Source organism: Lonchura striata, chromosome 9, assembly GCF_046129695.1.
Source record: "Lonchura striata isolate bLonStr1 chromosome 9, bLonStr1.mat, whole genome shotgun sequence".
In the NCBI taxonomy this organism is placed as follows: domain Eukaryota; kingdom Metazoa; phylum Chordata; class Aves; order Passeriformes; family Estrildidae; genus Lonchura; species Lonchura striata.
The window spans coordinates 18,008,274-18,035,312 of NC_134611.1; the positions used below are offsets into that span (position 1 = coordinate 18,008,274).

A 27,039-nucleotide genomic window follows, 5' to 3' on the forward strand; every position below is an offset into this window, starting at 1 on the left:
GGTTTGGATTGGATCGATTTGGTTTGGTTTGGATTTTTTTTAACTGAAGGAAGGTTCTTACCCATTCCAGATGGTAAGTGGGTTTGCTCTGCATCACCTATGTTTATCATAATTAGTGTTTAAAGAGAAATATGAAGTAAAAACCTTGATAAATGAGGTATTCAGTTGATGCAGTTCGTTTATCTAGCCTTGGCAGAAGCAAGACAGACTCCTTGCTGGTGAACTCTTCATGAGGAGGCCGGTGGCTGTTCTCACTGCAGTGTTCAAACAAGGTGGACTTGCCCTCAACCAGGAATATATCACCTGGACGTTTTTCACTCACCATTTTCATATTGTGAGGAAAACAGTGTTTTGGTTTTGTTGACAGTCTGTTTCAATGATACCATTTTAATTTGTGCTTTGAAGTGTTTTCCAGCTATTAAATTGTTAACTCGTGCTCGCACTGATTCCTCTGAGTGTATAATAATACTTAACAGTTAGCTGTGTTCATTTTGAAACACTTGCCAGGGCAGAGAAACCTTATTTTGAGCCTTTTTATGTTATTCCTGCTAATCAAAAGAAAAATTTTTTAAAATTTAGACAACAGGCTAATGGTGTAAGAATGGGACTTAGAACCAGAATCAGAAGCTTCTCACTTGCATCTGAAATATGCTTCCATAACCACAGGATTCACTGAGGTATCTATATACATCTTGATAAAGTTTAAGGCTATAAATATACTTTTTATAAAAATGAAATATACATATACATTTACCAGAATCACTTCATACATATTCATTTTTCCATTAAATGATTTAATTAAATAGCCCATTTAACTCCAGACTTCAAATGATTATATTACAGTTTTGGAACAAAATTTGAATTGTATTTTGATAAAGGGCATTCTAAATACCAGACAGAGATTGGCATTTAGCACAGCAGATGGGGGTTTGTAGTGGTGCCCAGTGTTTAGTCTTAATCAGTTTAGTTCTTGCTTTCTTGCCGAGAATCCTAGCCAAATACTTTTTTTTCCCCCCTTACAAAAAAAAAAAAAAAATCCTGGCTTGCTGGCTCTTGTGGGAGATGTGATGGAGAATAACAAATACTGTGCATGTGGGAGGTGGGAGAAAGGCAGAGTAGCTCATGGTAACTCTCAGGACTGCTCCATCTGTGACCCTTTTCCCTTTGCTGTCATTGCAATCCTGCAACCGAGAGGTCCTCACCCTCTTGATTTTTTTCAGGAGCTTGCTTCTAATTCACTTGCCCTTAAACTGTGTTTTAGGTCAAAGTACTCTTTACAGTACTCATATCCTTGGTTGACAATTTTTTTATAAGCATGTTAACTTTTCTTAGAAGAGTTGATCAACAAAACAAGCAAACATATTGTGAACTGTGTGAATATACTAATAGAGACCAATCTCCTCTTGTTTGGGGGTGGGTTCAGGGGTATTTGGGGTTTGCGTGTAGCAGAGTTTTTTCATTTATTTGGGTTTTGTTGGTTTGTTTGCTTGGGGTTTTCTTTAATTGTTCCTATGCTGGCATTACCTAGGAACCTCTGTATCTTGGGTTCCTCTTCCCTTAGAACACAGTTCCAGCTGATTTTGCTGCTTATCCTCAAGTTGCCTTGGTTCCAAGTACAGCTCTCCCCAAGCCCCCTGTGATATGCAAGGGAGTAGCTGAGACCTTGTGTTGTAGTGGTTGCAGCACTGCTTCTGACCAAGGTGAACCGAAGCAGGTGGAAATTGTAAGACTGCTTCAAGCCATTCTTTGTGCTCCTTGGTCATTATTCCATTTCTTCCCACCTTCTTCTGGATCTCGCCAAATTTCCTGCTTTGTGTGTTTGCAGTGCATAGAACCTGCCTCTCCTGTCAACGCTTGCTCATGCTGGTCACAAAGGGTTGGGTTTGTGCTGTGTGTTTGTGCTTGCCTAATCCCTGGACAGCTGGTGGGTGCATCCTGTCTGCTTCCAACTGCTGTCCTTCCTGCCATGTTCAGTTGTTTCTGCTGTGGTCCTTGTTGTGCTGGTGCTGTTACCTCTGCTTTGCTGTCTCCTTCTAGTACCTTCTTTTCTTGAGCAGCCGCTCCTCCTGCTTTGGTTTCAGCTTCTTACGCTCCAACTTCTACTGTACCAGTAAACCCAGTCTGAGCAGTGTGTGTTGCTGGTCTGTGAATATGCTCCTTGTCCCCCTCTCATCTTCACTTTGCTCAGCCACAGACAAGTGATCCTTGCTCTTCAGTGTTTATGGGAACCTGTATATCCACATCCTTAGTTACTTTTTCCTGACAGCCTTACAAAATAAAATCATGCTCATATGGTGTCCATACCTGATCCCTGTGTACATTCCACTTTGCATACAGTAACTTTGGCTGTGCAGTTTAGACTTCTCAGGTTGCTGTTATTGGGTAAAAGGATTGAAATCTGATTGAGTTGCTTTTTGTTGGTTTGTTTTTTTGGTTTTTTTTTTGGAGACTGCTTGCCACTTCTTTGCTATCTACCACATGTCATGCAATTCACACATGCTGTCTTCTGGAACAAAGTGCTAAGTAGTGGGAAGATCACCCGATTACAGGTTTTATTGTGATCCAGCATGCTGTGATGAAGATAGATACACTATTGTTAGCAACAGTTCCGTGGATGTGTGTGTCTTGGAATAGATTAATTATTAAAGATGCCAACTTGATCTCCTGAAGTTTTCTAAGCTGTGCTTATTTCTGTGATGCATCATCTTTTTTTCATACTGAATTTAGCTGCCGTTGGTGATTTTTTTTTCTTTCTTTGCTCAAACATTCTGTGATTTAACATGAGTCATTCTGTCTGTGTGGGAAAGGGCTGGTTTATTACAGGGTCTGTTCTTGAGTGGGGAGGGGAAAGGGTGGAATGTATTTGTGTTTTCTATGTGTTTGTTGTGGAAATGCATAAAACTTTTTTTTCTTCTTCTCTTTCTTTCCTCTCTTCATCATCTCATCTGTGTGGGTGAATGTTCCTGCAAACCCTTGGGGAACCTATAGAGACGTTTGGTATGCTCATTCCTTCATTAGTGCCCAAAGTCACAGATGCTAGTTTAGACTAGAAAAGTTTAGACTAGAAAAGCAAACAAGAGCCACATCATCACAATGTAAGGTGGCTAAAAATGTGCACTTGAGGAAACCTCTAAGTCATCATCTATTACACCTATTTGTTAGCATCATCACAGTAATACCAATGGCCACTGCTACCCAGTTGGTGTAAATTTTGATTGTGCTCTTGAAAATAGAAATTAAATGTGTTCTTCTGTAGCAAGAGCTGCTGTTTTGTGCTTGAGAGATAATTCTCAAAAGTTTAAATTCCAAGTTGTGTTTTGAGAAATGACTAAAGTGCATGCACTTAAATTGTCTAAGTTCTGTTTGAAAGCACCTGCGGAATTGTGTTGAGCTGTAGGAGCCCAGGTGACCTCTGAAAGTGAGAACCAGGCATAATTCAGTGTGCTCTCTCATTAGAAAGAAACTGGTTTTAGTAAAACCGAGCAAAAAACATGAAACTGTTTTTAAAAGACAATGATTTTCAGATAGGTTATTACCCTTTGGTAGCTTTATTTTGAAAATGTATGTTCAATGCTGCTTTCTGTGAAAAGAGGGCCAAATAAAGAAGAACAAGGTAGGGGTTTTGTTGCAGGAGAGCTTGTGGCTTAGTGGTATTCTAGAAATGAGAGATTTTTCTCATGAATCCACAATTTGAATATTTCCAGCTGGATCACATTTAGTTCATAAACAGCATTCTTTATTCCATAAGTAGAACAGAGACAAAAATGACTATAAATGTCATTGTATATTTTTATAAATACTGAATAGTCATACTTCAATGTGAAATAAGTGGAAACTTAGAATATTTATTTATATGAACAGAGATGGCAAGAGGGATATTTAAACATATGTACTATAATAACATGAAAAAGCAATTACTTTGTGCTTTGGTTGTGCTATGTAGTGTTAATGTTTGCTTCTAAGCTACAGCCACTAAAGTTTGAAGGCTCAGCTTTTCTGGTAATCTTAATTATTTTCCTGGGTTTTTTCTTGTCATGAAGATAAAATATTTGTGCTGTTTTGACGTAAATTGATGTTTGGAAAACTGTATCAGTATTCCTCACTTGATCAAGTCATCTCTGTTCTCCTAATGGATCAAGGATCATCAAACATGAATTTAGACATTGCTAGTTTCCGGTTTTTGTGTTGAAAATTATTTCATACCACAGGAAATCCTGTCCTGTCTTCAAATTAAAATAAGTCATTACACTAATAACCTCAATAACTTATAAACAAAGGAAATACTTTTTACACACAGGGTAATATGTTAGCATTTTTTGTTGATTAGCCACTAAAATATGTTAAACTCTCAGTTTTAATACCATTTTACCTGTTTCTTTGGTATAAACTGTGTTTTCATCACTTTTCTTAACCATAAGATTAGAATACTGAATATGTTCCTCCTCTGTGATATTGTTTGTTTCTCTTAAAATTGCTGAGTGGATATCATACTATAAACACTTTTCTAATGTTGAGGTCAGCCAGAACTTTTGACAATTTCTATGAAATTACCATTTTATTTAGTGCTCCATCAGAGCCAGTGGGAGCCATAAATGTCCTTTGAGTGTTTTGTGATAATCAAGTCCCATAGCACACCCAAGAAGGAGGGAAAAAAGAAAAAAAAAATTACAACCAGCCTTCTCCAGGGCTGATGTTGTTTTTACTGCTGCTGGAAATGTACCAGTATATGAAGAGAATTTTTGAAGTTTCTTTGACACCATTAGCATTCACTGAAAAGTACACAGAAGTTCTGATTCATGAAGTGATTTGTTTACAACCTGTTATAAACCTAATTTTTTGACTGTCAGAATGTAAAATACAGTTGCTAAAACACAGAGTGCTAGATATTGACCAGAATAATCTTGGCATATTGCTGTATATTTTTAGCAATTGCTTGTGGCAGAACGTCACAGTACAGAAAAAAAACTGTTATTAATGTTGTATTATGTGAAATGATTCAGAGAACACACAACCAGTATGATATTTTCTTGATTCTGTGACTCTTTCAGAACCACAGCAATGTCTGAAACATCTCCCATTAATGACTGTGCATGAAGTAATCCACATTGATCTGGCTGAGCATTGATATTCAAAAAAAGAGAACAGCTGAGAGATGATCTGAACAAAATATTTTGGTGCACATTTTAAACAGTCATCCAGATTTTTGCCATTGTACATTCCTTCAATTTCAATGGAAAATCAATATTAAAACTGCATATTCTCTGACTGTGGGCATGCCTAATGTGCAGTGTTGTTGTAGCCCTGTGCTTTGTCTTTGCTTGCAGTAATGCTGTCCATTTGGTCCTAAAGCTTGCAAACAGCCTTTAAATAAAGGTGATGAGGGGAAAAAGCAATGAGATTGACATTACACTCAAGCAGCTGAAAGAAAATGCAATGTTTATTTAAAGAGATAAGAAGTCAATATTTGTGGAATGGCTATTTATAAATGTCAGGTTTGGTTTTTTCCCAGCTGAATTAAGACTGTCTACACATCACCTTAAAGCCTGCTTGCCTATAGAGTATTTCAGCTATTAGAGCTGGTAAAGTTTAAGTAATTTGTGTAGAATGATGTAGCTACTCCAGAAAGCTTAGATATCACCTGGAGATAGAGTAGAAGTTCTAGAAGCATTGATGCTTGCTTTTATCCATGGTGAAAATAGCATATTATCAATTGAAGAAAGAAGTTGATAATGAAGTTTATGTATTTTGTTAACAAAGCATCTCCATTACACTCATGATGAATTATATTAATTAAAATGTACTTTGGTTTGTGTTTTCAGTGAAAGAGTTCCTAGCCAAAGCCAAAGAAGACTTCTTAAGAAAATGGGAAAGCCCCCCTCAGGTATCACTCATTTAAGCATTCAGTAATTTTCTGTGTTGAATTTTTTGGATAATGTTATCAGTCTGTCATGAGTAGTGCAGAAAATAGAAATCATTTGAGTGCGATTTGTAAAGGAGTTTCAGGTTTTTTTAATGCCAGCTTTGTCACTTTTCATTTAAGTTTATCAACAAAGATTCTCAGGTCTTCTCCAGATTTGAGCTGATAAAATGCTCCCACTGAGCAGCATTTTCTCTTATGAGAATGATGTTCACAATATGACAAGATCCAAAATCTATTGGCATGGTTTTAGTTGTTTTGGTTTTTTTAATAACCAGAAGCATTGGCACATCTGTAATTTACCATGTTAATAATTTCTGCCATGATAGTAAGTGGAATTAAGAGTATTAAGACTAGTGCATAGGGCTTGGGAGAAGGTTAAGGAGTTTGTTAGAAAGAAATCTTGTAAAATTGGGGATTTTGGGGAAGGTTCATTCTTGTTCTAATGCAATATTTGAAATGCTATGGCAATAAATGTCTAAGAAAATGTACTCAGGGATGTGCTCTTCAGACAACTCTCATGTAGAATTGTCTCTAGAGCTTTGGGGTGTTTGCATGTTCTAACATTCTTGACTGTGAAGCATGAAGGGGTTATTTATCTGCATGTTATATTCATGATCTGTTTATTGCTAGATGTTCCTTACTAAGCATGTATGAACAGCTGTATGGACAAATTACAGAAATGTTGATATAATTCAGTTAAGTCTTCTGTTTTAATGAGTGCAATGTAAAAACTTGTTTCAAAATTTGACAGGTATCAAATTTTAACAGTATAGTTGATTATAGTTATCTTTATTAAATGTAGTATTTCTCAACATTTTTTCATAACTGAATTCATACAGGTAAAATTGTCTTTGGTATTATTGTAAACAATGTGATTATATCCTACATATAGAATACTGCTGGCCTAGATGATTTTGAGCGGCAAAAAACCCTTGGAACAGGATCATTTGGGAGAGTAATGATGGTGAAACATAAATCCACAGAACAGTATTATGCTATGAAGATATTGGACAAACAGAAGGTTGGTATAATTTGTAGTAGGTTTTGTGCTGCAGAAGAGTTTGATGTAGATGAAGATCTAGTAGCTGTGGCTGAACTGAGTTGCACATACTGTGCTTATTTTTATAACACTTGGATACTAGTGATAATTTAAATGCTTTATTTTCTCTTTTAGCCAGTAGGTTCAGTTCTTGGGATTGTGTAGACTTTTTACAATGGCCAGTAACATTAACAGGATAAAGAGGCTCTAAGTAGCCTCTAAGTCCAAGGTATTTATAAAATGTTATTGGGTAAATTATTTGCTTAGGTTTTGCATGGTGGCCTGTATGTTTTTTGGCAAAAGCAAAATGTAGTGCTGTAGTATATATAGTGTATATATATATATATACACTATATATATATATACACTATATATATAGAGAGAGAGATATATATGTATATATACATTATATATATGTATATATAGTGTATATATATATATAGTATATATAGTACTTTTGCAGGATAGTTCAAAAATACCTAGATCAGAAATCAGAAATTCTCAAAATTTTCATTTGTGCACCATAATTGAAATTAAAATTGTCTGCACAAAGAACTTATTTTCCATTCTTGATCCTATGAGGTATTACTTTCTGTATGCTTATTTGTGTAATAGTCCTGTTTCATCTGTAGTAACATTGTAGGTAGAACAGGAGTCTCAGAGCAGCTGTCACATAATGGTCATTTTCTGTGTTGTAAACTTCAGTGCTGTAGTCTGGGCCTGTATTGCTGCTCCAGCCTGATATTTTTTTAGCAATGTCATTTGATAAAATTTCAATTTTAAATTTTACAGTACAGAATCCAGAATTCCAATAAGTATTTTAACAGGATTTATCAATACAGGTGGTTTTTAATAGTTTTGACAAGTTTTTCAAAAGTGCATTATTTAGGTTGGTGGATTCCAAGGTCCTCAATGTTTGTATTTTGTAAGACACTATACATAATTTTCCTGCTGTGTAACAAAGATCATATTAAGACAATATTAATCTGGCAAAGAGAACTTAATAATCAGCAACTAACAAACTGAAAATCAGTGTTGCCTCAGTGTGGACTTGTGCATGTAGGCTTTATTACATTTCTGAGTAATTTTATGTAATGGAACTGTGGCAGTGACATAGTCAGACTGTTTTGCCTGGGTTGCAGTTCCATTACTCTTTACATGTGGTTGCAGTCCTGGACCTTGAGTAAGGGGTCATTTAATGAAGGACTGCTTTATAATGGTCTCACAAACAGAAACTAAAACAAACTTGCCTTTTAGTGTCAAACCTGACAGGATTTTTTTTTACATAGAAGAATAATTTTATTTTTTTTTTGCATCTGAAGCATTGTCCTGTTATAATAGTGTCTAGTTTGTATTTTAAAAAATCCAATTAATTTAAAGCTACATTTCAGTATAGTACAAATAAAGACAGCCCAGACATTTCCACCCATGTGGAAATGTGCCTCAGCATTACCTCAGTCTGGCTGGTGGCATCCTGCAGGCAGAGCATCCCAGTGCTGCACAAAGAGCCCACCACCAAATCTCAGATTCTCAGCTGTTTTTTACTTTGAACCCTTTTTTGTGAATGGCTGAGTTATGATCACTGGAGCAGTTTAGGAAATAACATCTTACTTCAGAATGCTGCCATAAAAATACTCAAAATTGGAAAGTTATCTGGAAAAAGCAAAAAGGTCATATTTTTAACAACTACAGTGGACTTGCAGTAAATTAATCACAGGATTATGACTATGCTTGCATCCAGACATCAGTTTTCTGATCATAAATTAGATGGCTCTGTGTATAATAAGAAGTCTTGATGTGTTCCTTTATGAAATACCTGCTTTTTCAACTTAACTTAGCATAATTATTTATTTATGTATTCTATTAGAAATATGTTAGTAGCTTCCATTAATTTAAAAAAATAGGAGATGGTTTGGTGAGAACACGTTTCCATCTCTTTGTTTATGACGGAAAACATGCAGATGTCCAAAATTGGACAATGGGCAGACTGTCTATAATTTTTCATTTCCATTTTACTTGAAAGAAAAGGAAAGCATCCAGTGTATGTCTTTGTTATCCAATCTCCAATTTCATGCTTGATTCATAGAACATGAAAAATATGAAATAGATGTTGATGCAGCCGGAGTTTTCTGTGGAAGGATGCTGTTCCTTTGTCTGCCTTGAGTTAGGAAAGCTGTAACATGCCACTGCTGGCTACTTTAATTATGTAACTGTTTTTGGAAAGAAAAAATCATGAGCAAGAGCCTGGGCACAAACAAGCTTCAGAGAATCTGCCATTAGCAGACACCATTTGGTATATGGGAGGCTGACACTGGCCATGCCCTGAGCCTGGGCTGAAGTGTGAGCACAGCTGTGTCTGAAGCCCCTTGTGTTAAACAGCAGCTTCAGCCTGGGGTGTTGCTCCATCCCCCTCCAGTGCCTCACTGGGAGGAGATACAGGAACAGGAGGGAAGTCTGGTCTGGCATTGCAGCTGAACACCTCACAGACAACAACCTGGGCTTTCTTGCTTGGATGGACAAGACCATTCCAGCACTTTTTAGGGATGAAGGAGATACTTCCCACAAACTAGTTGATATGAGCAAAACTTTATTTATACCCTAAAGAACTGGAATTCAAAAGAGGCTTAATTTTTTAAAATCATTGTTTCCTTTGTATGATGTTTATTTCAAAACAGTAGTGAGTTTTTATAGCTACTACATTTTGCTTCTAAAAGTTAAATTTAAATACTATTTCAGTAAGGGTTGGAATATCTTGATTATCTCTTATTTATAGCAGTTAGATTTGATTTCCAAACATAAAAACAGACTTACTTTCTGTTTTCCTATGGAGTGAGGAAAAAACCTAACTTTACTTGGAAATCATGCCATTCTGAAAATGGGTTATAGGTAAATTGTGCAATAGGGATTAAATAAAATGGATATAAATGCAATGTTGGGGTCTAACACAGGAAAACTGATTATTAATTGTTGAGAAAGAATAATTATCAGAAACCTGCCACTTGCTGCCTTGTTAGCAGCCTAACATTTTAATGGATTATAAGAAGTAACTTGTTTATAAAAATGGAGATTTTGAATTTGTATTCTCCTTAGTTTTGTCACTAATGTGTGAGCTGTATAAGTCCGTTTACTTCTGTTCATAGGTAACAAAATTCATAATTAACTGTGTCCTACAGTTTCCTACCTTTCATAGCAAAGGGTCCAAAGATCAATGGATTTTATTGAAGTGCTGAGGAAGTATGACCATAATAAACATAAGCAATTAATAGAAAATGCAGGGAGGTTTTCCTTACTGACTCTTACACTCAGCGAGTAGGAAGAAACACTGTAGAGTTGTCTGCCAACCATATTACACAAGTGTTACTCTTTAAAATGTTATTAGACTTTTTAATTCTTTCTTGGTTCTGTTATTGTACTAGGAATCTGTAACGTTTTTAATTTTCTGTAAAGTTACAAATTTGCTTTCAACTAATTGTTTAACACTGAAAAGTTTATCAAGAGCTATAAAATATCACATTTAAGCTGAAGATTGTTTTTTCTCTCCTAGGTCGTCAAACTGAAGCAGATAGAACACACACTGAATGAGAAGAGGATATTACAAGCAGTGAACTTTCCTTTCCTTGTTAAACTGGAGTATTCTTTTAAGGTAATAATTACTTGCAAAGTAGTTGTTGGGTTTCAGGGAAGTGTATGCTTACACTTTCGATATTAACATATATAACTTCTACTGTACAATAGTTCAAGTATTTTTGTTTTCAAAGATGCTTCATTTGGCACTGTTGCCAGGGCTTGAGTAGGAGTGGAGTGCACTCGTGTACACTTCATATACCCCGGTTCATCAGGTAATGTTTGAAAGGATATCTCCAAATAAATAAAAGTTAAATTAAGTTAACCTCCTCAGAGTTTTCTCTTCTCTTGGAGGGCAATTGGATTGTACAGCAAGGGAGCTTTAAGGCATCATTTTACCTTTGAGAGATACCAAAGCATGTCTTCTGTACCACTATATAGAATGGTAAATTTGTAATTGTTCTGCAGGTCATTTTGCTTGAGATTTATACCTGAGCAGGTCTTAATGACAGTTTTAACCATGAAGGACAGAACTTTGAGCTTAGCTTCTAATTTCACGGCAGTATGTACTAGTTAGTCTGTAAAGAAATTGAGAAGCTTTCTAGTTTATGGAGTGATATGTGCCTACTTGTTTTCTTTTTTTTCTTCTTTTATTTTGAAATTTTTAAATGAGCAGATATGTTTTACCTTAATCTTTAGAGGTTTGAGGTTTGGGGCAGGGGCTTTGGAGAAAATACCTCAGGATGAAGGGCTCAAGGTCTTGCCTTGCAGTAGGCATCTTACCCTCTTTTCCATCAGGTCTCTTTCACACCAGTCTGCATCTGGACCTCACTGATTATCTTTATCAGATTCACTTTTAAATATGTTTCTTGAGATATGTTTCTTTTGCAGTTTTTCAGGAATTTCTGCCTATGTTGCATTATATTTGTCAATGTCATTGGATGGCTACAATTTTTCATTTTCATTCATTAATTAATGAACTCCTACGAGCTCACTCCACATAGGAGTTGTAGAGACTATAGCATGCCTAATGTGTATTTGTCTGTGTTTACTTGTCTCCTTAATTTCCTTAGGACAATTCTAATTTATACATGGTAATGGAGTATGTTCCTGGTGGAGAAATGTTTTCACATCTAAGAAGAATCGGAAGGTTCAGGTAAGAGTATTAATGAGACCATTCCTTTAAAAAGGCTTAACAGGCATTTGTGATTTGTGCATGATAAATCTTGGAATTCCTATGCATATTGTCACTGAAATTCATGGTAGTTTCTAAAAGTAAAATTTGAAGTCAAAGCTCTGCACTGTGGGATGTGTAGATTTGTATGTGTATTTTAGCTACAATAATTTAGGGAATGTATGTATCAATTCTGAAAATGTTTGGTTTTGCTTTTTCTTGTTGCACAGTAAAAGAACTAGTTAAAAGATACTTACTTTGTCTATCCCTGACAGTTAGGTGGTTGTTTTGGTACCTTAGCATAGGATTGGGGTACTTAATATTCTTTTCATTCTTCACAGTGAACCACATGCACGGTTTTATGCAGCTCAGATAGTGCTAACATTTGAGTACCTCCATTCATTAGACCTCATCTACAGAGATCTAAAGCCTGAAAATCTTTTAATTGATCAGCAAGGATACATCCAGGTATGATATTCTTCATATATTTAGGGAGTGAAGTTTTGTATTGCAGTGTAGATTTAGGTAATTTGAGAAAATGTGTTTAGAATAAATGGTCTATTAGCATGTTTGTGTGGAGAATTCAAATGCTCTACTGTCTAGCAATGGTTAAAACCCTTGAGTTGTACTTCCTCTGACTAAAATTAAGTATGCACAGTAAAGCTGTCTGCAGTTGAGCCAGTTGTCAGGATTTCCCTTGGGGTCTGTGGTGAGAAGTAGGTGATTACATGGCTCTGTTCATCTGACCTATTTTATACGTCTGCCCTAGAACAAGATGAAAGATGCCCTAAAATGTCTGTTTCTGTGTGCTGTTTCAGTAGTTTAGGAAAACCAGCCTAGATATTAGCCCTGACACAATAATACTTAATGTCCATCAGATGAATCCCGCCCTTGGAGAGTCCTAGCACAGCTGGGGCAGGAGCTGAGTTGAGGTCAGCCCTGCAGTGCTCAAATGACAGCTTTGGTTTTACAACAGCCTCTCATGGCACCTTCTCATCTTCCTCTTTGTCTCTTATGTTTTTAGCTAAATAGCAAATGGGAAGGCAGAGTGCAGCAAGCAGCACTCTGCAATGCTGTGCTATCCGTAAACTTAAAAGGAAGTTCTTCCCTCATTGTGTCACCTTTTGCCACAGCAGAATCTAAACAAGAAAATACATAATAAAAATGTTTTAGAGAAGTGTAAAGGATTTATATCTTATGTTATTTATAACTGTAAAATAACTTTGCATGGAGCCTAAGATAACACTGTAGGGAGAAGATCAATACAAGTCCCTTTAACATAGTTGGGGAGCACCGTTAATGTACAGCTGGTTTACTCCATTTGCTGTGACTGCTTTACTCCAGCACTGGCAGCTCTCTCTGTGCAGCAGCATGTTTTTGTAATGGTGGCAGAGGGAGGTTTGTGTTGATCTGTTGATGCTGCAGCTCCAACTTCATTTTTGTTTTGTATTTTAAAACCATTACTGTTTGCCCCGTGTCTGCAGCGTATTCTTCTTACACAGACTGATGTGCATTCCCAAGCACAGAAATTATTCTTTGCTGACTGAAGCAGGTATCTCCAGTCAGCATGTCACCCATTCCATTCAGTTCCAGCTGCTGATGCTGTTGTTTCTACCAAAAATGAAGAAAAGCTGCATTGATAGTTCAGCTTCTTTAGTTGTGACATTAATGTAAAGCAACATCAGCACTGGCTATTGTACAATTAGCAGCAATTCTCGTTTGGTACAGTATGGTTTCGCAAGGAATGGGTTGAAATTGAAACAAAGAAGGAAGAAACAAAAGAAACAAGCATAGACTTGGTAGCTTGAAACTGATCCCAGAATTCCACATGTAATTACCTGGTTTCTATATGTATTCTACTGTATGGTCCAGAAAAAAACACAGTATGATATTGCATACAGAGTTCTGAAAACTTACTGTAGAAAACATGACAAATGAAATGAGGAATTTATAATGTCCCAGTACTTGCCATTTGTGAATACAGTTATTGCTACATTTCCCCCCCCAGGCCCTCAAATAAACAAACTTGATTCTGGTGATGCTTTCAGAGATATTCAGAATCAGAAGTTACTGGAAGACCTCTTCTATGTTGTCTTATTCCCACACTAATTTTACATATGACCTTTATAAACTTATGCAATAAAATTCTGGACTGGGGGATATAGTGCCCTTTTTGTGATTCATTTATTTGTTAAGTAGAGGAAAAGATAAGTATCCTGTTTATATTCTTCAAATTTTCAGCATTACAAACAGTCTGATGTTAAAATATAAGAAAAAATAATAATGTAATTGCAGTACATGTGGAAGATTAGTAAGCCATAGTTTCCACTGATTTTTAAGATTATAAATAGAAGCTGGTGTCAGGGTAATAATACATATTTTGTGTTCCTTTTTAATTTTATCATGAGACCTATTTATCTGAATTAGAAGTACTAGGAAGACTGACTAATAAAGGTACATCTGACTATATGATACTACATGATTTGAGAAATAAATTTTCCCTTGTAAAAAACGGCTTTCCAAAATATTTCAAAAGTACTTAATTTTAAATTTCTTTGTAGCAATGCACTTACAATCAATTTATTTCTTCTGATGACAGGTCACGGACTTTGGCTTTGCAAAAAGAGTAAAAGGCAGAACTTGGACGTTATGTGGGACTCCAGAATACCTGGCACCTGAAATAATTCTCAGCAAGGTACTTTGTTTTATTACTCAGCCATGTATTTGATATAGTTAAATCGTCTCACTCAGTTTTCAAGCTCTGAGGGATAAACAGTTGCTGATACTTCCAAAAATTAAATCTTGTCTAGTCAATTGACAAATTGACAAGGGATACAAAATGCAGTCATTACATTGTAAATATTTGTTAAGTATACCAAAGCTTATGCCAGGTAAGGAATTGTCACATAACTGTGCCAGACTTAATACATATGCTTGCCACGTAACTTGTGAGGGGTAAAGAGATTTAAAGAGCCTGAAATGAAGTTATTTAGCTAACATGCTTATCAGAAGAACAGATCAGAGTGATTACATTCTGAAGTGTTAACACACTAGAACAAGAACCCTAGAGGTAACAAGAGCTGTGTATGGGATGAATCAGTAGTCATTACATAATTAGGTGCAGGGTTTCAGGTTTAAGGCAGTTGAAGCTGTCATCAAATCAAACATGACAATCCACTAGATTTACATGTAAAGCACATGCAATCTAAGCTGACCGTAGATCTGTTTGTCTATTACTTGCATTAAGTGTTCCAGCATGAAAAGGTATTATTCATCCTATAGCTGTTTAACTGTAGCACCGAATGTTTTGCAAATGGAAAATACATAACTGTTTACTCTATAAAACAATCATAGTGCATAATGTTAAAGTACACCTTTAACATGTGCTTTAATTAAATACCCTTTGGAGATTGTCAGAAGTGAACAAAATATACTTCTGTTTGAGGGAAAAATGTTTGTTGTTTGCATGGCTTTTTTCCCCTGTGCAGCAGAAGAAATTGCAATGCATCTACTACAATGTTTTCAAAATAGATTTTCCTGAAAGACTGAGTCTGAGCCCTGAGCTTTGTAAAAAATATCAGAGAACTTATATGAAATGGATGTGTTCAGTTGTTTCTTTGTCTTTAGTAACATTCAATAGGACCTACTAATGGTTTAAGGTTCAGGCTTTTAAGATCAGATCATAAATGATTCTAACAACTAATTAACTAAACTTTTATGCTCTTGTAGCTGATTAACTACATATGAAATGGAATGTTCCAGAATGCAGATAATCAAGTGAAATGGTGACAGTGTTCAATAGAGGAAATATTGTTTTGTATGTTGTAATAAAGAAATTTCCTTCAGTTAGGAAGAATTATCAGTCTATAACAAAATTGTTTTGATTTTAAATAAGTTGTGCCCATTTACACAGGAGTGTATAGAAATCACTGACACTTATCACAGGAATGTGTACAGAATGCTTTATTTCCATCACTCTTTCACTGTCATTCACGTATTAGGTTTTAAGCGTATTGCTTTTGGAATCTGTGAATGCCAGTTTGGTTGGAGTCAGGTTGTCAGTTCTGCATTAAATGAACAATAATGTATTTGCTTTCTACATATTCCATAAATATATAGATTTGTACTGAAAATCCTAGCCTGTGTTAGAAGCTGTACTAATAGTGGCATGTTTCATTTCATTCAGGGTTACAACAAGGCAGTGGATTGGTGGGCACTAGGAGTGTTAATCTATGAAATGGCAGCTGGATATCCCCCATTCTTTGCAGATCAGCCCATTCAAATTTACGAGAAGATTGTGTCTGGCAAGGTGGGTTAAGGCTCTGGGTGTTTTCACAAATGCAGTTCTTTTTATAGAACCTGGTTTTTGGTGGAGGAAATGCAGAATTCACAGGCCACTAGACAGTGAGAAATTTGAAAAGGACCTAGGAGAAGTTTGTAATGTACATTTCATAAGTACAGACATTGTTCCTTGAAAACCAAAGTTATAAAAATCTGTTCCCTGCCTTCAAATTTAAAATGCAAGTTACTAAATTTACAGACATTGTGGTATTATATCCTTTTATGCTTGGATTAAAGTGATCCAATGACTATTAACGACTACTTAGCTGTGTGCTTAATTTGCCTAGCTATTTTCTATAATTGTTTTTGCAATTTTTGAGAAGCCCTAAAGAGTTTCCATCATTCCTAGGTCTCTTTACTTCCATGGTCTTATAGGTACACATGTCTAGTGTTGTTTGGCTTACATTGTTATATAAAATTTCTGAAAAGTATTTCCAATGTTCCCCTTTTATTTTTCATTGATATCTCTTAGTGTGCTAGATAACTGCAAAATACAGTCATTCTATTATTTCCCTGCCAGCCAGTGTTGATTCTTTGTGCTCACTTGATTTGTTACTGTTGTCTCTTCCTTGCCCCTACATAGGCTCATGCTCATTGTAAAGAAATCTTTTTCTTCTAAAATATTTTTCATCTAAAAAAAAATATTGGGCCTTTTTTGTAGTTTTATCTAATTGGCTTGACATCTGTAAAAGGTCATCTACCTTTCTTACTGAGTCCATAGATGGACTACAGCAGAAGCAGCACTGGAGATCAACTCTGGAAACTGCAATTCAGTTCTCAGCTGGCAATTGAGTTAATATTTCCATACTTCTCAGTGGTCTAGATATTATAGTCATTAAACCTGTGAATTTCTTGTAATCTACAGTAGAACAGTATTGGTAGGCATACTGAAGCAGGGTCCTTGATAACTGGACTTCTTGATTTTTTGAAATGCTTTTATGTTAATTAATTCCATGTTCTCTATTTAAATCATAACTGATCAGCTCAATATTGGGAGTGTCAAAGACTGAGACTATGAGAATGACAAAGGCAGCTTTCTGCCTGTTCTTTTCCCCTTCCTTCTCTCTGCCAACTCAAATGGTGTCAGTAGATCATTTGTTAGAAAAACCCTTTGTAATTACATCCCACGACTCATCTTCAAATATCCTTTAGCCAGGTTTGAATGAATTGCCAGTCACTAGTGTGCTGTCTTCAAATAGTGCTGTTATGTAAGGCTTCTGATGCTGCTGCATTTAGTTATGAGAAACAGATTGCAGTACAGCATAAAGTTCCAGATTGACTTTTCATATATGATTGCTAAATGTACAGTTATTTCAGATCATATCTTTGTATACATATGCTGTATATATATGCTATATACTGTGTCTCCTCTGTGTGTGTATATATAATATAATCTAACAATTTATACCTAGAAAATAGCTGAGAATGTCTTGAGATGATGTGTTGTTAAAACACCAAATTAAACTTAGATTTTAGATCACTGTTACATTAAATTAGTATCTTGCCCCCTAGAAACTTCCAGTTCAAGAAATCGTAGATGGGTAATGCTACTGATAAAGGCTTTGTGAAACAGAAATATATGTGCAACAGTAATCTCTCTTTTCATGCATTCCTGCTTGATTTGATTTTAGAAGAAAGAAAGAAAATTGCCATGCTGTTTTCCCTTTGTGTCAAGTTGTTTCCCTTCACAGGGGAAAGAATCAAATTTGTATCATATTTGTTAATTTTAGGTGAGGTTCCCATCACACTTCAGTTCAGACCTAAAGGATCTTCTAAGAAATTTACTCCAGGTAGATTTGACCAAACGATATGGAAATCTCAAGAATGGTGTAAATGACATAAAGAATCACAAGTGGTTTGCAACTACAGATTGGATTGCCATTTATCAGAGAAAGGTAAGACTCTTCCTGATCAAAACTATTACAGGTCTTTAAGGGATTTAAAAATTCTGATTGTTGTGTTTAATTTTTATTTCCTAGATCTGTGACTTTAAATTGAGAAAGGGTGAAAGTAGTTTAATCTTTTAAGTTTCCAAAGGATATGCAAAGATTGAATTATGTTTGTTTCTTGTGGATATTTTAGCCTGGACCTCTGTGTACATTCACATTCTCATTAACACACATGCTGTGCATTAGTCTGTTTCTGGATTATCTCAGGACAAGGCATCTCCTGCCTCTCTCACTTTTTGTTTAACCCCTGCTATAGTGGCATCTATAAATACTCCTCCACAGCAGAAATGAATTTGTTTTCCTTTCCAGCCAGCTCTTAGCACTCAGACTGTGCTTCAGTGTGGAGAATCTCATGCCAAAGCTTGAGCTTTTCTTTTTTTCTCCTAAAGCAACCTGCTCCCTCTGTAAAAAAAGCTAGAGATAAGTGATAATATTTAAAGAAATTGGTTTGAATTTGAAATGCTAACAGTCTTGACTATAGAGGCATGAACTTGCTGCTGTAACAGCAGTATTTTAAGGGCCAAACCTAAATACTAACAATAGTTTATAAAAAGAAACTGGTTGTTTGGCTACACAAACTGACAGTACATTTGTTGAATTATTCACTAATGTATTAATTACTAGAAGACAGGGTACAATTAATGCATCCTGTATTCCTTGCATTAAGTATAGATATTTTTAAGAAAATATTCCTCATTGTGGAATTCCAATTATCTGTTCTTCACTTTCTTAATGCCTCTTTGCAAGGCAGATTTATATGCACCAAGATTTGTTTCCCAGTATGCTGTTTGGGAACACCCAGACCCCATAATATTAACAGTGTTTCAATACTGTGCTAAATACTCTTAGCATTGCTAGTGTACTATAGAGAATTACTTTCACATAAATAAAATATATTTTTAAATGTTAAGAAGTAGTAGAGTCAGAATAGCTATTACTAGATTTAAAGGGTTGTGAAAACTGATACCGAGTAAGTTTGAAGCTTCTAATTATAAAGAATAAATACTGAAACAGCAGTGTGGATTGTAATAGCATTCAAGTAGTCACAGAAATACAGCAATAAAACTTAGACTTATACTAGTTTTTCACAGTGGCTGTTGCCACAGCATGTATTCTTCTGAATAAACATAGTGTTCCTTGGCAGCAAATGTCATGTGAATGGGTTGGGGTTTTTTGGTGGTTTTTTTTGGGGTTTGTTTTGTTTGTTTGTTTGTTTGCGGGGGGTGGGGGGTGGGTTGGTTTGGTTGGTTTTTTGGTTTTGTTTTTTTTTTCTAATGGCTACAGTCATAAGTAAATCAGTCAATTACTTAATATTTTGGACAGAGAGTCACAAAATATGCTGATTTGGAAGGGATCCACAAGGATCATCCAGTCTAACTCCTGGCCCTGCACGGGACCCCAGGAGTCACACCTCATGCCAGACAGCATTGTCCAAACGCTTCTTGTGCTTCTCAGGCTGATGCTGTGACCGCTGCCCTGGGGAGCTGCTCAGTGCCCAGCCACCCTCTGGGTGAAGGCTTCTCCTGATACCCAGCCTAAACCTGCCTGACTCAGCTTCAGGCCGTGCCCTGGCTCCTGTCACTGTCCCTGAGCAGAGATCAACCCTGCCGCTCCTCCTCCCCTCACGAGGAAGTTGTGACTGCAGTGAGCTCTGCCCTCAGCCTCCTCCAGCCTGAACACACCCGGTGCCCTCAGCTGCCCTCACAGCTTCCCCTCAAGGCCCTTCACCATCTTCATGGCCCTCCTCTGGACACTCTTACAGTTCAATGTCTTTCTTACACTGTGGCACCCAAAGCTGCCCCCAGCACTCGAGGTGAGGCTGCCCCAGTGCAGAGCAGAGCAGGACAATCCCTTCCCTTGCCTGGCTGGGGATGCTGGGCCTGATGTCCCCAGGACAGGGTTGCCCCTGCTGGCTGCCAGGGCACTGCTGGCTCAACTCGCCATCAACCAGGACCCCCAGGTTCCTTTCCACAGCTGCTCTCCAGCCTCTTGTGTCCCAGTCTGTCTATACATCCAGGGTAGCCTCATCCCAGGTGTATTATCTGGTACTTCCCAATGTTGAACTTCATACACTTGCTGATTGTCCAGTCTTCTAATTTGTCAGAGTCTCTGCAGAGCCTCCCTGCCCTCCACAGAGTCAACAGCTCCTACCAGTTTTCTATGGTCTATGAACTTACTTAGTATCCCTTCCACTTCTGCATACAAATCATTTATGAAGATGTTCAAGAGCACAGGGCCAAGTATTGAGCCCTACAGAGCCCAGCTAGTGACAGCTCACCAGTCTTATGTCATCCCATTCACTGTAACCTTCTGTGCCCCACCTGTGAGCCGGTTGCTCATCCATTGCAGGATATACAATCAAGTCTTCCTTTCTTTATATGTTTTCATATGTATTAATACACTGCCTGATAAGATGGTTGTGCTTAGGTCCAAACAGGTATTTCCACTAAAAGCCATTGTTATCTCCTGCAATCTTCCTTTCTTTATATGTTTTCATATGTATTAACACACTGCCTGATAAGATGATTGTACTTAGGTCCAAACAGGTATTTCCACTAAAAACCAGTGTTATCTCCTGCAATCTCTTTTTAGCAATTTCCATCAGGAAGATAATAGGAAAAGGTCTGACATGTCTCATTTGAAAGTGTTCTAAAGTTCAAGCAGTAAATGAGGTATTTTCTGTGCTCTGAGTTTTCTTGTAAGAAAGTAACTGAAAATCAATTTAAGAAGACACAGAGACAGAATTTAGATACTGATAATGTGTGTCTTTGTAGGCCAGGTATGTACACAGACTGTGTTCACTCAGTCTAAATCGCTGAATCGTATTTTAAGACTAAGAGGGTTTACACATGACAATTGCACGCACAAATGCACAAGTTACTGTTATTCTTGGCAGCGTATAATGGCATTGCCCACAGTTTGGAGTTTAATTTTGTTACTCTGTGCTGTACCTGTTTAATTTACTGACCTACACATGCAACACACCCCGATTATCTGCAGTCTACCTGGGGGCACAGTGTGGTGTGATCCTCTGCCGCAGCTGGAGCTGTGCCTGCCCTGTTTTGTTGTCTCCCCACCATTCTGCCTACTCCTTAAGATGTTTGGGAGACAGATAATTGTCTGATTACTTTGTGCTTCCAGGTTTGAATTTGCATAACCTGCATAATTTTGTTGTAATTTTGCTTACCCTACAGTACAGTCTTTGAGTGACTCCTTCAAGTCATTGCTTGTGTCTCATTGTGGCCTAGTTTTTAGAAGGCTTTCACTTCTCACTTAGGTCCTAGGAGGAACTTCATAAAAGATGCAGAACAAATTCTTTTCCACTTGTATTAGGTTAGTTTTTATTTGGAAATAGATAATTGTTATTAAGTAGGATGGAGAGGCATTCAAAACTTGCCAAAGATTTCTGTGTAGCGGTGGTGGCAATCAGTGTCCTCCATGTCCTGTGCTAATGAGCTGGAAGGAGCAGGATCGCCTCTGCAAGGAGAGGACTAATCTTTGTTTTGAAGAGGAAGTAATTTTTTAATGAGGTCTGTCAGCAAGAGATTAGTCTTTTTCAATTTAGATTCACACATCTAGGCCTGTACCTTCTTAGATTGGTTTTATGTGCCACAATTTAAATCTGTAATACCTGATCTCTTGGCAGGATCTGAGAATTAATGAGTATTGCTGTGCTCTTTATTACAATGTAAAATCTATTGGTATTTGGCCAGTAACATTTCATGTGCCTTTTTGTGTTTCTTACCAATACAGGTAGAAGCTCCATTCATACCAAAGTGCAGAGGTCCTGGAGATACCAGCAACTTTGATGACTATGAAGAAGAAGATATTCGTGCTTCTCTAACAGAAAAATGTGCAAAAGAATTTGCTGATTTTTAGTAGGAGTAAGAGGACAAGATGACATCAGGGCTCACATTGGGATCTTTGCACTCTGTTAACAGATGAGGTGGAGCTGAGACCATCATATGTCAAAACAGTTACCTAGTTACTTCATTCCACAAAGCTGACTGAGGTCTTTATTGCCATCTTCCATGTGTGCAGTTTGCACCAACCCTTCTAACTAGGCACAATTAAGCAAGCACTGTTTGTGCAGTAACACAGAATAATAGACCACTTTCCTACTTAACTTTGGTTTCTGTCGTTCTTTGTTTCTGTGTATTGTTCATTTTCCCCCTTTGAAATGAAGTAGTTTTTTACCCAAGAATGCTCCATTTTATTTTGAATAATGTATTATTTGTGTGAGTGAAATGGAAGGTGTTGCGGCTAGTGTGATTTAGACTGAAGTGAAAGATAAATGTTGCTTCTAGTCTGTGCCAGCCAATAATTCATGTCTGTCTTGTGTCTGATGCTACAATTTATAATAATTTTTTAGTAGCTCAGACTAAACCTAGCCAACATTTTTAGCATTTTTGAAGGTAGTATTTATCGCCATATAAATGTCTGCTAAATTAACTTAAAAACATTTCTTCCTGGAGGCTGACCAAAATTCAGTAGAATCAATTGGATGGCTTAAGTAGGGGACAGTAGCTAGACCCCGTGCCTTGGTTTTCTACATCCCTGCAGTTTTCCTCACTGCCTCCTTCCTTTGTATTTCCCACCTAGGCAGTAGGCAAGTTGCCATAACCAGACTGTACCATGGAGAGCTTACAGTCTCACGAGAGGGAGTAATTCCATCTGGTCTGGACTTTGGACCATATTAAACCAAGTCAACGTACCAGCATTTCAGTTGGCAGGTGTGAAATTCCTTGTTTAAGATCAAGAACCCTAAACTCTTAATGAAGTTTTGGTCAGTACTGTAGAGAATTCATTTTGATTCACATTTTCTTCTTCATTTTTTTCTTATTTTTTTAAAGTAGCCAATGTTTTGGCTCCCAAAGTATTCCTTGCTTCAAGCCTTTTTTTGTTTAAAAAAGGCATCCATTAGAGTAAAAACCATCATGCCACAGAAAGCAAAATGCGCTCTGCCATTAGCTATGAAAAACAAATGGTTTAGCAACTGCAAAATAATGTTCTAGATGCATCGCTGGATGAACACGGTTATTTTTTGTTAGCTGTTAAGAATAAGAGGTTATTGCCAAGTTTTTATTCTGGTATACTATATTAGTAAACTGAGGATGGAGTACTGCTACAATCATTTTCTTTTTAATTACAGCACTTCATTCATGAAGAAAAGAGATAAAGTTTAAAAACTGCAACAGCTGAGTTTATTTTAGTTGCGTTGTGTCTTCATTTCTAACCTACTTTCTTTCAATCAATCAGAATGTATGGTCACACAGATACAAGTATTTGGGTTTAATTATGTTTTGTATACTCTCACCAACTGACTTAAAAGGTATTGCTACCATGTGCTAGCTTTGGGCACTTTTACACATTTATTTCAATGTTAATAATCAGCGGCTCAGCACTTTTTTTGGGGTTGCTTTTAAACTTATTCATAGTAGTTTCATTTGAACACTTGGTTCTGGCTGTCTCAGTGACCTGTCTTAAAACAGCACATCTAAAAGTTTAAACTAGACTCATGTTTTATGATAAATTTACATGCATACAAGGATGATTTGTTTTTTTTAAAAATGAGCTATATTGATACATAGCCATTGGATTTGTTTGAATGCCAGTGCAAATAAACAGCTGGCGTTCCTTCCTTTTAATCTGTACGATGCTCCTAAAAGAAAGGCCTTTGTAGACATTTTACAAAAGAGTATGAAGCATACCACCCAATGTTCTGTCTGTTTAGGTTGTTGAGCATTTTTGCACAACGTCATTAGGAGGCTGACACCGAATACAGTCTTTGTCCACCCATATTTACATACATGCAAGAAAAGTATAAGATACTTTGCTGTAGCAAATTTTATGTAACAAAGATATATCGTCACATTAATAAATTTAAAGAAATCCTTTGTATGAAAATGTTAAAATCTTTTGTATTTCATTTAGACCAAGGACATGCTGCTGTATGCTAGCTGTATGCGATAAATTCTACAGTAACTTTGTTGTCGTTTATGAACTTTAAAAGATTTTAATAAATGTTGAAGATCACAATTTGATTCTGTTATGATTTTAATTTTTAATCATTACATTTATAGTTCTAGAAAGGTTCAAAGATTTTTCTGTTCTGTAAAATACTGTAATCATTCATCTTGCGTGTACAATAAGACAAAAATCTAGGAAATTGGTTCTGACATGTGTGTCTGATATCCAGATTAAATTCTACACGGGCATAAGTCATCATAATGCCATGATATTATGCTATTTTTTAATTTTATGAAAATCCTGTTAGAAAGTAAAACACTTTTCCAATATGGCATAATAGACTTCAGTATGGAAATGAGATTCTATTTTGGAAAAGGAGGGGAAGTGTGCAATTTCCAAGGCATTAGTGAGTACATTTGACAATGTGACTATTATACAACCCTCTCATTTAAACACAGTCATGAAATATAACTACGGAATATTATGTTACCTGTATTTAATTTGAAAAATCCTTTTCACAATATGGAAAAATTGTATATCTATGACAGTAGAAGCTTGTTAATTTTACACATTTGAGGAATTAAGTGTTGAACTATATGGTATATTTTAATTGTACTCTAGTTGTATGTAACTTTCATTTCCAACATAAAGGATTGTATCTCATTAAGTAAATTGCTTTTTTTATTATCTTGTCAGTTGCATTAAAACCCTTATTTTTAAATCCTTTAAAGTATTTTACTAATTTTTGCAAATAATTAGATGTTTTTAAGTGCTGCAATAGTGTGCAATAGTAAACATTTATATACAGAAGTGCAAATTAAATTATGTACAACACTTGTGCTGCTTCTTTGTGAATCAGAATGTCGTATGATGACAGTTGTTGCACCTCCCCACATGTGAGCAGGGTTTGAGAGAAAGAGGAAAAGGTTGTGAAACCTACTACACATATGAGTTGGGCCACAGTAAGCTTTACACTAACTAGGGTGTCTGGAGAAGGTAGTGTGGAGAACATTAAAGGCACTATGAGAAGTCTTGGACTTCTTAGACAATCAAAAGCAAGCAAGGTGATCATCAGCTTCAGTATTGTTCGTCTTCATTTTATTTTCATTCAGACTCGATGCTTTTTATTAAAGATAATTGCCTGTTTTTAGACTGTCTACAGATCCCGCTGTACAAACTTTGTGCTGTGTCTCATTGTGCTGTGAAACAACTGATAGAAGTAAAGACTGTTCATGGTCTTGGCATTGTCTGTCTTGAGGCTTTTTCTGCAAGTGCTGTTTGGAGAGGCTGTGGTGCCTGCTCTGTAATGCAGCTCCTCCTCTTCCCACTGTCTGAGCCGAGCTGTGGCCTCTGTGTTTCTGCTGCTTACGCTTGCGACTGCGGTCTTGTGTCTTGGTTTCCTGGTACAACTGCTACATTACATTTTAAAGACCTTTTTACTTTTTCTAAAGCTGAGTTACAAACCTGCAAAAATACAGTCTTCCTGCTTTTACTACAGCTCCTAAACAAGCACAGCATGCTGAGCCACAGATTTGAAGGTGTCATTCGAATCTGTTCTGATTTGCTGCATAAGGAAGACTTATCCCAGATCAGAATTGAAGATCCATTCCATAAGAAACTGGTAAAAACCCAATTCCATTCTCTAGCTGAGGTGCATATAGCTCATCTGGATCTGTTCAATGATATTTAAAAAACAGAGAGAGTTTGACCACCACAGTTTTACAAGTGTGGGTCTTGCATACATTTTAAAAATGTTTTTCATTGAAAGGTATTTTCATGAGGTATTGACTGATTTAACTTCTTTAACAAAAAGGTAAAATATGAGCACCTAACTTCAAGCTGGGCAGTAAAAGGGTTAGAACTCCACAAGGATGTTTAAATGCCTTATAGATAGTAAGTGTTTGACATCTTATATAGGGATTATGTGATGTGTTGGATTTTTTCAGAAGTGTAAGATGGGTACCTATAGACAAGACAGGATCTCAAAGATATCTTCCCTTTCTAACTTCTGAATTTGATGGTGAATAAAAGTATGAATTAAATCTGAGATCTAGTCACATTTTTACCTCTTTTTTATTGTTTGGATTTGGGGAAGGGTATCGTATGATAAAAAGGGATGCCTGAAGGAAACTTGCATATATGGAAAATGTATTTTATTTTTATAATTGACTAGTACAAAAAGTGTAGTCCCTAAGAGGGATAAAAACAGCTTGAGGTTTCTATAACATCATTAGGATCAGTTCCCAACAGTGTTTCAAAGCCAGTAAAAATTCCTTTAGAATCCTCACAGCTTCATTGTGCTGTTCCCCCCCTTGGAGGGTCAAGTAGCAATGTCTTTGCAAAAACACATTCCTAAGAAATGTGTATGTATGGCTCTTTGCTTTGAAGCTTTAAAGAAACATAGCTGTGGTGTTCATTGACATGAGCTGCTGTCAGTGAAGCACAAATGGAAGACCCAGTGACAAACTTGCACATTTCTTACTGCTGCTAAGCTTACAGGTCTAGATTGTTATGGAACACTGGCAATCTAATGTCTGATGGCAAGGCTGCAGCACAAAAACTCTTCAGGATGAAAGGTTGTTGGAGTTTGAGGAGAGAGATCAGTGATCTGTTCCATCTGTATGCAACCACAGTAACAGGTGTTTTCCTTTGCTGGAAGGTTGTTACCAGAGACTTCTTCCTTTACCTTTGCTTCCAAGGTGCTGTGGAAGATTAGAGACACAGCTGTAGCTATGTTGACACAAATGGAGCAAGGTCTCAGCCTGGCAAGCAGTGTGGTACCTTCTGAGTGTGTTTAGTACATTCCAGGAGAAATTCCTGCTGACTAGGGCAACAAAGAGAAAATTGGAATGCTGGAAAGGCTTGGTTAACTGAAATTTTTCCCCCACCAAGGTAATTTGATTCAGTTGAAGGAAAAAAAAAAAAACAAACATCCAAGACCTCACTTAGATTTAGTGGTGTATTAATGCTTTGGTCTACACAGCAATATCACAAGAATACCAGAATATTGTTCTTTACTTTGTATCTACATTGCTACTTTGAATGTGTATGTAGTTACCTAAATAACAGTTCAACAAAATGA

The 27,039-nt window shown here is 36.6% G+C and overlaps 1 protein-coding gene across 4 annotated transcripts in view; it reads left to right on the top strand.

Annotated features, from left to right (window-relative positions):
- PRKACB (protein kinase cAMP-activated catalytic subunit beta) overlaps nt 1–24,791 on the top strand; it is a 74,525-nt gene extending 49,734 nt beyond the window's left edge. For all 4 annotated transcript variants that reach the window (XM_021527114.3, XM_021527089.2, XM_021527124.3 and 1 more), the window contains exons 2-10: nt 5,820–5,881; nt 6,813–6,941; nt 10,504–10,602; nt 11,597–11,679; nt 12,039–12,165; nt 14,297–14,392; nt 15,884–16,006; nt 17,769–17,933; nt 21,741–24,791. In XM_021527114.3, coding sequence (XP_021382789.1) covers nt 5,820–5,881; nt 6,813–6,941; nt 10,504–10,602; nt 11,597–11,679; nt 12,039–12,165; nt 14,297–14,392; nt 15,884–16,006; nt 17,769–17,933; nt 21,741–21,866 — 1,010 coding nt within the window. In that variant the 3' untranslated portion in view covers nt 21,867–24,791. The remainder of the gene's footprint in view (nt 1–5,819; nt 5,882–6,812; nt 6,942–10,503; nt 10,603–11,596; nt 11,680–12,038; nt 12,166–14,296; nt 14,393–15,883; nt 16,007–17,768; nt 17,934–21,740) is intronic.
- The last annotated feature ends 2,248 nt before the right edge of the window (nt 24,792–27,039 follow it).